Here is an 11,189-nt window from a genome sequence, read left to right as displayed (position 1 = left end):
ATATATCAGTTCACAGAACTTTTTAATATTTGCAGTACTTACAGCATTTACGGAGAAGTTTCTGTCGCATGAAGAATTTATGATTTCTAAGAAGCTGCTATCAGGTCTCTTACATAAAATATCAATGCAAGAAAGTACTGCAAGCATAACTTTTAAGTAGAAGAGTTGGGTTTGAGCCTCTATCACGTTTGTAAAAACTTAAAAAAATTACCTAAAAGAAAAAAATACTTGCAAGTTTGTTTCTTGAATCTTTATTATGAGAAACTGTATTATTATAAGTTGTTTACACCAGTAGCTATATGTGAGTAAATTTGAAGCTCTAAATTTAGCTGTTGGCTGATGAATTGAAGTGACGTGAAACCAAAATGCTTATCTTAATCAGGAAGAAAATTAAGAACAACTTACATGTCTTTATTCTTTGCATTGCGTGTTATGAAGTGTTAATGTCGAACAAGAGTGGTAATTATAAAACAATAATTTTATCAATATTGAACAATTACAAAACTGTACAAACCCACGCTTATAGGAAAACTTACACCGTTCATTGGCAAAACACAAACTCACAGCTTAATACTTTCGCTCACTTAACACTCACACCACTTACGGGACACAGCCCACACTCTGATTTGCTGCACACACACTTTAGTTTTCTGCACTCACTCACAGCTCTGAATTTTTGCTGCTCACTTGTGCTTGGCTGGGACATGGTCCCTATTTACAATACTTGATGTCGGTTAAGTAACCGACTTAAATTTTCTGCATGCTTCTTCGAGAGGCGGCAACAACTTAATGCAAATTCTGGATGCTCTGGAAAGTGGCAGCAACTTGCAAGGGAAGAGTCTGAAGCTTTGGATGGGAGGCGGCACTTCTTCTTTGTGGAGATACTTCTGGAGAGAGAGTCGGTACTCTCCTTTTAACAGTTGATTCATGAGGTATCTAGTAAGTGTTATTTAATTCTATAACTGGATATATGTGTAAAATTTTAAGCAAATGAATTTCCCATCTAGTTTATGGATATCCCACTGAAATTTAAAGAATTGTGAATCAATTGTGTATTTGACTAATAGAGAATTGTAGAAGTTATACAACTATAATACAATCTACTAAGAAATCCTTATCCTACAAAAAATGAATAATTGGGCTATAATCAAATGAGAAAAAACATATAAATACACATAATCAAGGAAAAAATATATATATTTATTTAACACTCCTCTGTAATTGAAGAGAGAGTTCATGAACTATTATTGGAGACAAAAGAATGAAAGCATTCACAAGACAGTCCCTTCGTGAAAATACCCGCAAGCTAAGAGACTATAGAAACGTAACAAAGACTGAGACCTCAACAAGTGACCTACTCATGTATGCAAAGAATATCATTGTTGATATACCAACTGCGAGCATGAAAGATAAGATTTGTGACCATGTGAAGAGCAGACTAATTGTTACAAAGAATCAATGGAGATAACAAAATTATCAAAAATCAACAATAATATGAGCAAGGGCATGATACCCAAACTCCACTCAAGACATAGTACATAGCTTTCTTCTTTGTGATCTAAGAAGCAAAGTTATGACTAAGAAAAATACAACCGTCAATGATAGAGTGACAAGTAAAGACATTGAGAACCCAATGAACATCAAAATATGTTGGGACATGAAGACTAAAGTCTTGATGAAAGGTGAAGCCACAAAATAGGGTACCTTTAAGGTATTGAAATATGTGATTGATGACACATGTCTCAATGAGTAGGAGCAATCAATCATTGAGTAACCCAATTCACAACAAATGCAATATGAAACCTAATAAGAGCAAGATACTAAAGACCACAAACCATATTGCAACTGATTGCGGCATCAAAAAGTAGTTCATCATTAGTGAACAACAATGTCTTGGAAGAGATAAAGGGCATGCCACAAGGAGCACAGGAAAGCTAGAAACAATGTAGCAAATCTATCATGTAGTGATGCTAAATACGAGATAGTAGGTTTCCTAACAACCTCCATGGATGCCAAGAAAAAGACCGCATAAACCTAAGTTCTGACAAGCAATGGCAAAGACAAGGTATACACAATTTTTAAGTAGTCAAATCAGAAATAGTAGCAACTAGATCATTCGCGTATATAAGCAAGATCACATCAGAAGTGGAGGTGTAGTCTATTAACAAGGAGTCAGATTGTTGTTAACATATCCCATGCCATAGGGATGGTTGGAGTGTTAATTGTGCTGCTTTGATGATCATGTAGTTTTTTGCTATGCTGCTTGGTCCTTTTATGTAGTTGTCCATACCATAATGAATTAGATGTGAGTTTAATTATTATAATATCCAAGAAAGAAAATGTAAAGCAAATGAAAAAGGGCACTAGAATAGTGGAAAAAAATTGAAGATTTGGAAATGAAATGTCAATCCCAAAACTTAATGTAAAAAGTTAAACAATTTCAAATATTCTTCACAACTATCAGTTTGGTTGAGTTTGATCTACATTTTGTAAGTGATCCTAGCCCAAATCGATTATTCCAACTTGGGTAAAGCTTGGCTCAAGTATAAAATCGAGATGTTACTAATTGAGGGTGAATTTTGGTTTGTGATCTCTGATGGATTAAGCTCACCATATGTATAAATCCCATCAATCTCCTTAATCCTCTATCTTGTGAATTACTAAAAAATTTCTTCAATTATGGGTTTAGTTTAGGTAATGTTATTACAAAAATAAAATATTATCACAAAGATAAATTAGTTAAAAAATTAGTAGGTATAAATTATTACTATATTTGATAAAAATTTATAAGTATAAATAATTATTATATTTGATTAGATGTAATAAAATAATACTAAGATATTACTTTAATAAAATATCTTTAAGAGTAATTATTCTAAAATATTTTTAATATTACGTGTTATACAAATTGAAAAATAAAGTATTTTTATCAAAAAAATTAATAAATAACGATAGAATTGTAATATTTTAATATTGAAAGTTAATGTGATAATCAAATTACCCTTTATATCATTTTTTACATCACTATTGGTAATAAAAAATTATTAAAATATTTTATTACTTAAAAAATCAAACAACATAATATTAATAATAAAAAATAAATTATTAGAATAATTTTTAAATGCCCGAACTAAACATCCCCCAAATGTAACATTTATCCACTTGTAATTTTAAAATGCAATTTTTTTCTTTCTCATTTTAATTAAAAACTCAGCCATCAATCCACGAAAAGATTTTTTATTTATTTGAACAATGGTACATACATACGATTTTGCGTACTTAATAAAATATTAAGATGAAATATTATCATATAATTTAGTATTACTTTATTTATAATTTAAAATTACCTAATCATATAATGACATATTATATAAATATTCAATTAAGTATTCAAATCTAGTTGTACATAATTTTATTTTTTTATTTGATTTGCACACAATTGTTATATTTTTCTGTTTTATTTAAAAATGAACTCTTCTAAGTCTTTGATTGTAATTTTTTTTTTCTTTTCATTTTTCAAAAGAAATTTTTTGGAAGCCTAATGGCACTGCCCAGAAACAGAAATGAAACACCACGAATAAACCTTTAACAAAAGAGTTTTGAATAAAGATCAACTATTCTTATTCACTACACTATAATTTGAAAGGTGATAAAACTACATTTACAAACAAATTGTAAAATCTTATTTATACAAATTGAGATAACAGTTTATAATTAAGTGATGTGATTATTTATTTTTTCTCTTATTTTAAAATTACCCACTAAGATATAATCACATATAATATTACTAATGTGAAATAAAGTATTTGGTATATTTTAGAACCATTGTGCACAAATTCAGGGCATAAATATTATTCTCTTCCCTCGCCACTGAAATTTGGATATTTGTAATATTCAGCGGATGTAGAGCAAGCTCTTTATTAATGGCGAATCCAATACCAGCTTCCATACAAGAATAAAATTTGATCCTTCCAGGATGCTGGTTAATAGAACGGTTTGGCAAAGTTTTAAGATCAACTTGGGAACAACCAGTCAGTCTCAGCTTCAACTACAAGTCTTTCAACTATTTTCTAGTTCTCCATTCTTCTACCACCCCTTATAATTAAGTCCACTACTACTTGACATGGTACCCTATCACAGAATTGCTTTCTGTTCATTCAGGCATCCTCCATCACCACCACCATACCCCTTTGGGCCCCTGCCTTCACGTCCTCAGCCACCGGGTCCTCCAGTGCCACCTTCTCCTCCAAATTACTAGCATTGATCATAACTCTAATATGAACAATGCCATTTGGGTAAATATTAAGAATAATCCACTCTATATGTGAGGGAGTAGTACCTCCAAGCATTAAAGAAGAAGAGAGTAAGAGTTTTGAAATTTTTATTACTTGCTTTATTTAATTTTGGCAAGATATATATAATTTTTCAAAATACAAATTTTATTCTCTTTAATACTCTTAAAAACTGAAAATTTCCTAATGTTATTAAAATAAAATAAACTTAAAGTTCAAGTATAATGTCAATTTCTTTTAAGTTTCTTTGCAAATCAATAAAATAATATGATTCATAGTAGACACATCAATTGGGCCAAGCCAAATGGAGGCCCAGCCCGAAACACGAAAAAAAGTCCAAGCACGATAAAGCTCAGTCCGGCATTGTAAAGTGTCGAGCCCATGGGCCTATCGGGCTAGGCTCAGAGCTTTAATATTATACCCATGGACTGGCCCGATACTGTTTATAAAAAAACTAAAAATTGTTATTTTTTTTTCCTGCTTCTGCTTCTACCACTTGGCAAAAGATTTTTCTGCCAATTGGCAGAAGTGTTGCTTGTCATTGTTTTTTTTTTTTTTTAATTTTTTAATTAATTTATTTTTTCTTTATAAAAATTTCTTCAATTTTTCATTTTCACTTTCAATTACAATTACAAATTTCTCAAACTCTCAATCTCAATTATTTTATTATATTTTTAATCTCATTTTATTTTAATTTTATCATTACAAAATATTATAAATGAATCCAATGTCAAATGAATTCAATCCATTTGAATATTATCATATTAGTACTAATGATATTATTGATGATACACAAGGTGGAATAGGTGGAGCACCAACGAGTAAAAGTGGTGCAGTCCTCGGTTTTAATAATTAAAAAATAATTTGTGTTTAAAAAGTTTAATTAAAATTTTTTTAAAATTATTGATTAAATGGGCCGGGTCAGCCCGATTAAAGCTCTACCCGGCCCGACCCAATTAAGGCCCGTTTATGGGTCGGGCCTTAGGCTTTTATATTTTAGTGGGTCGGCCCAGCCGGAAGGCCCATTACTGTTTGGGCCTCGAGCCCGACCCGACCCATTAACCCAATGGGTCAGCCAGACCCGGCCCATTGACATCTCTAATTCCTAGGAATAATTATGATAAATCATAGCGATAAGAATTACAAGTAAATAAATTTCTTGCTCTTTAGTTCCCTTTTTGCATCATGATCAAGTGACCGATCATACCCTGTTTCACATACATAATGCCTACAAGTTAAACTTTTTTTAATTTTAGTTTGTTGGTGTGCATATATGTTCCAACAAAAAGAACTACATCAAATCAGAAAGACTCAGGTGCAAAAATTTAAAAAAAAAAAGTGTAGTATAAAAATGAGCGATAGATAGTTTTTACGAGATCTAACCGAAAATTTTAAGTGTTTATACTTATGGCGTTGTTATTGATGGAAGATGTTTGTAACTAATATTTTTACTATCGTTTCTCCTATTCACTATTTGTATCTAGGCCAAAGGACTATGTCCTACCCAAGTGTTAGCCTATTCTTAAAAATACACTCAAGACGTTTCAAAAACTCAAACACCTATTCATGGACTATTAAACTTAATCAAAACAATTAATTATAAAGTATAAAATTGTTATTTTATCAGTAATATTAAAATAAATAAAATTATATCTCATTTTCCCTTCGTTTGTTTTGAAAAACTAATAATTTTCTCCCAAGATTAAATTTTAAAAAATTCACTTTTCCCCCATAGGGTTTGGAAAACAAAATCAACGAATGGTGGCCTCCCTCTCTGACTCCTTTGTCACCTAGACGACGAAGACATCGTCTTTTGTCTTCTGAATGACGTCTTCATTGTCCAAACAAAGTGTAGCTATATTTGGACAATGAATGTCATCCATCCTAGTGGTGGGTGGTTATCCTTTATGGCCGAATCTAAAAAATAGGTGGAAAGCACCAGCCATTAACCGGAGAAGGGAAACAAATTCTAGGGGTGAAATGTTAACTTTTTAAACTTTGAGAATATGGGTGAAGTGTTAGTTTTTAAAACTTGAGGGGGAAATGATATTAACTTTTAGGGTTTAGTGATAAAATGATGATTTTACCGTTATTTATAACTAAAAATTCTAATAAAAATTAATCTATTGATGGTTGTTTAAATTTTTGAAATACCATAGGTGTGTTTTTAAGAATAGGTTAAAACTTGAGTGGGAAATAGTCCTTTGGCCTTGTATCTATAAGGGTGGATTTTACACTTAAAATAAGGCCAAATGACAATTTCTCACCCAATGTTTGATGCAAACCTAATTTCCTACTCGCTAACCATCGAAAATTCAAATACTCACTCGTCTATTAAATTTTATTGTTATTATCAAGGATAAAATTATCATTTAAAAAATTTTAAGAACTATAAATTCATCCTACTCTCCCCTCCCCCAGTTTAAAAACAAGAATTTCCTCTCACCCAAAGTTTGAAAATTGAGTAATCCCCATCCCCCACCCCCCGCCCCCTTAGAGTTTGCATTTTCGCCTTTGCCTCTTCTTCAACGACCGGAGTTGGTCAACCCCCTCCCTCCCATCTCTCAAACTAGGATGAATAATGGCCCAACCAAAGGTCGGCCAACAATTCGTTTATGCAGTTTCGCAGATTGCTTCACGGTAGCTTGGGTGGGCAGTAGTCATTTGGCCTTGAAATAATGTAATAATTTAAGATTCGCGTGTAGCTTTTGAACGGCAAGTTGTTGATTTTTACGAAGTTGCTATCTTAATTAATGAAAATATATATTTAATGTTGAGTTATTATCTGATATTATAATGTAAGTGATCTTTGAATCCGACTTTGAGACTTTTAAAAGATAAATTTTTTATCTGGAGACTTGATTCTGTAACTTGTGAGTTATTATCTGATATTATAATGTAAGTACTGCTTAATCACCATTTGTTAGTTGTTTAACCATTGTTCAATATTGCTCCCATTGGTATCTTATGCACATAGACTTTAGACACACATAGATTATACCCGGAGGAACATAGACTGCATCATGTTTCCAAGTTACAAATATAGAATAGAATTAAATCACGAAGAAATCTTAAAGAAACAAAGTTTGGTAGAGGCATCCTAGCGTGAGGGGCAAAAGAGGAAGTCTTATCTAGTAATATATTCATATCAAACTCTTGATTTATCTAGTTTAATGGTTATGAGATTAGTCACTAAACTTAAGATTTATCCTATTTAGTGTGATTGATCTAGTTTCAAAAATAATGATTCAATTCAAATAAGGTTTCTTGTTATAAAAAAAAAAAAGGTTTGGTAGAGATTTAAGTCAAAATTTCTAGAAGATATTTTATATGTTTACACATAAATCTCTCTCTCTCTTAAGAAATCAAAATCTCAAATATTTTATAGTTAGTAAAACAATGTCATAAATAATATACATAAATTTATGTATAAATGATGATATGTCACTATATGATTAAATAATTTTGAATTAAATATAAATAACATTCGATCATATGATGATATGTTATCATTTATACACAAGTTTTTATATATTATTTATACACATAATACTATTTTATCTTTTTGTTCTTGCTCTTATCTTGTGATTATGTGGTACGTGGAATTGACTGTGTCCAACCTTCGTAGCTAAGCAAAAGTATACCATATTTACCTGCTGCTTATTTAAACTAATCGTTCGACCAACATCTACAAATTTCCTATTCAATATAAACAAAGTAGCATTTCTCTTCACGAATCAACTAGCTCTCAACCATGCCATGCCACCGAAACCCACCTCCGCCGCCCCCTTTTGTTCCTCCTCCAGTGCCACCACCACCACACCTTCATGGTCCCCCGCCTCCACCTCCGTCGCCTGTAGTAATCAATCCTCCACCACCACCAGGTCCTCTACATCCTCCTCCACCTTTTGCAGCACCTCATCATCATGGTCATCATCATCATTATTATCGTCATCATGGTCATCATTATCATCATCCCCCACCCCCCGGTCCTCCACCTCCATATTTTGATCCCTACAGACCACCTCCGCCCTCGCACCACCCTCCGCCTCCCCCGTACTAGCTACTACACTAGATTACTTCTCACCGAAGGAAAGGAAACAAAGCAAATAACCACCAGTGATGTGTATGTGATGGATCATGGACGATGCCGAAATAGAATGAAAAAGGCTCATGTATTTTGCTTTTCTTAATTTCAGGAGGAAATTGATCAAATTTCTTTTCAGCTATTTTTGTGTTGATTTTCTAGAATATGATAGTGCTTTTGTACTTGCCATTAGAGTGCTTTATATCTATGAAAAAATACAGTTAGTTTGCTCTGTAATCAAATTGATCAATTACAAGTGCAACAACAAAACCTTGGGGTATAAAAGGCCGAGTAAACCTTAAGCTCTCCTCCAAATATTCTGATCCCACAAGAAGCGTTTCTACCTCAAGCCAATTGTTGTTCAGCTGAAAATGTTCCCTCAAATATTCTTTCCCTTGCCATGGTTGCCTGAGAAATGTAAACATGAAAATGAAAATTAGCCTACATAGTTTCATTTGTGAAAGTATCAAATCAACCTCCATCTGCTTTCCAGGATATGTTAGATAACATAAGAGGATTTTATTTTCTAGCAAAAGCAAGAATTGGGAAACCTGTTTTTGCCAATTAGTGAAAAATGTTATTATGGCAAGCAAAATTGCTTGAACTGAAGAGCCCGCTATAATTCCAATCCAAAGGCCTTTCCCTCTAAGATGCAGACCAAAACCAAATGCAGCAGCCACTGGAATTCCAACGAGATAATAAGCCCCAAGATTGACATAGGCCCCTATGCGCTGCCACCCACTTCCTCTAGCCACCTCTGATTCGAAAAAGAAACTTACATCACTGATGTTTCTGTAAAACAAGACCCAGAAAGACAATGATATATTTTATTGGTAGATATTTACAATGGCAGAATAACTGGAGACTCACCAGAGAGAACGGCTTGCAAGCTATCCATGATAACAGAGAGACTAAGCAGGGGAGCTAAATTTATGACATAATCAACAACTGCGTTGTCATTGGTGTATGCATATCCGATAATATACCGGCAACAGAAGAGAGCTGTGCTCACTATGACTGCCTCACTGACGGAAAGAATCATCGCAACATAGACAGCCAATCGAGCTGCCTGCGGGTTTCCAGCTCCCAACTCATTTGAAACTCGAGTGCTGGAAATTGTTTATGTATATGTTTAAACACTTTAGTTATAATCAAGCATCCACATCAATGCACATGCTTAAGAAGCAAGATATAGATCAAACCTTACAGCAGCACCAATCCCACATGGCATAACATAGTGTAATGACGTAGTTGTAAGGCTGCAGATTAAAGATTGAAGTTAATCAATAAACTTCTACTTGAACTCCCTGGTTCAACAGATAAAATAACAGCTCTGGCTTCAAGCATACCATATAGAAAGCACAGAAGTTTCAAGTTTTGAATTTGGTAATAGCCCGGACAGCAAGATGACAATCTCAAATGACCACCATTCAAGACTAAGCATTCACATGAAATTAACCCATCATAAACAATTAAGAAAAGAAACAAATTTTCAAGCTGCAAAGTGTTAGCAGTTACCATATCATCACAACAGAAGGAAGTGCGAAACGAAGAAAATCCTTAATGCTAGGGAAAATTTCATTCAAGATGAGAGTGCGGCTTTTCTCACATGATGAAGAGTATCTGATATAAAGCCCAAGGAAGATTACATTCAACCAATAAGATATACCCAAGGATAAGGATGCTCCCACATTTCCCAAGTCCACCTTATAAACTAGAGTCCAGCAAAGGAGGATATGAGCACAAAGAGTTCCATATGAGCTTAAGAACATTGGGAGAATCAAACTCTGAGCCTGGAGGTAGTGAATTAGTGCTCGAAGAACACCAAATCCAAGTAGTGCAGGTATGAGCCAAATGGAGTATTTGCAGGCCTCAGCTGCAACTTGAGGGTCTTGGCCTACCAGCACTAATATTTTGTCCATGAATACCCAAATGGCAGATATTGGGAGACATATTGGAATGAGAACAATTATTGATGAGCAAGTGTAGGTTCCAAGCTTATGATATTGCTCTGATCCGTAAGCTTGTCCACACAGAGTCTCCAACGCACAGGCTAATCCAAACTGTTTCTTTGCAACAACATCATGATAGACTCACCAGAGCTACATACAATAATGAAGTAAATAAAACAAATGCTGGGAAAATGAGGAAACTTTACCAGTGGACTGATGCCGGTGACATTGGTGAAAGAGGTGGCAATGGAGACACTTGAGATTGAGAGTTGGCCAAGATGACCCACTATTACCATGGACACAACCTGCATAAGGTACTGTGAAACAGTTACAGCCACCATAGGTGCCGCCAAGAAACCCAACTTCTTTAGCTCTTTGAAGAAGGCAGCCCTTGTTACAACCTTCCATATCTTCTCTTCCCTCTTGGAAAAATTTTCCTCTTCCATTTGCCTCTCTGATCTATGTCTATGTATTCCTTGCTACCAAACTTAGTGTACTAATTCTTGTTTGTTAATGATAACTATAAAATATATGCTTGGAGCTGGATCTGATAAACTCGCACGTGCATGTCCGTGTGAATAGACATTTTGGCTTTAGGCTGTGGCTCTGTGGTTTTCAAGATATTTTTAACTGTAAATAAGTGTTTTTAAAACTAGATCAGATCAGTCGGTTTAACTAGTTAAAATGTAAACTAGTCAACAATCTAATTTGGTTTTATAATTTGATCAAGTTTATATATAAATATTAGCTTGTTTGAAATTCAGTCAATCTCAGTAAACTCATTAAACCAGAAAAAAATTTAAAATTAACAAAATCAGGTTATATAATACTATACCATTTTTGTTTTATTAAAAGTTA

General features: G+C 33.6%; 1 protein-coding gene across 1 annotated transcript; it reads right to left on the bottom strand.

The window, feature by feature from the left end:
- Positions 1 to 8,724: 8,724 nt before the first annotated feature.
- Positions 8,725 to 10,777, bottom strand: LOC123197486 (protein DETOXIFICATION 14-like). The gene is made up of 7 exons (XM_044611809.1): positions 10,538 to 10,777; positions 9,898 to 10,442; positions 9,729 to 9,815; positions 9,582 to 9,638; positions 9,250 to 9,488; positions 8,931 to 9,136; positions 8,725 to 8,787 (listed from the first exon to the last, which is right to left on the bottom strand). Exons 1-7 carry the CDS (start codon positions 10,775 to 10,777, stop codon positions 8,725 to 8,727), a joined length of 1,437 nt encoding a protein of 478 aa, XP_044467744.1.
- Positions 10,778 to 11,189: the final 412 nt, after the last annotated feature.

The sequence above is a fragment of the Mangifera indica genome, chromosome 15 (assembly GCF_011075055.1).
Source record: "Mangifera indica cultivar Alphonso chromosome 15, CATAS_Mindica_2.1, whole genome shotgun sequence".
In the NCBI taxonomy this organism is placed as follows: Eukaryota; Viridiplantae; Streptophyta; class Magnoliopsida; order Sapindales; family Anacardiaceae; genus Mangifera; species Mangifera indica.
The sequence above is the reverse complement of the archived record's forward strand: the minus strand, read 5'-3'. Positions and strand labels throughout refer to the sequence as shown.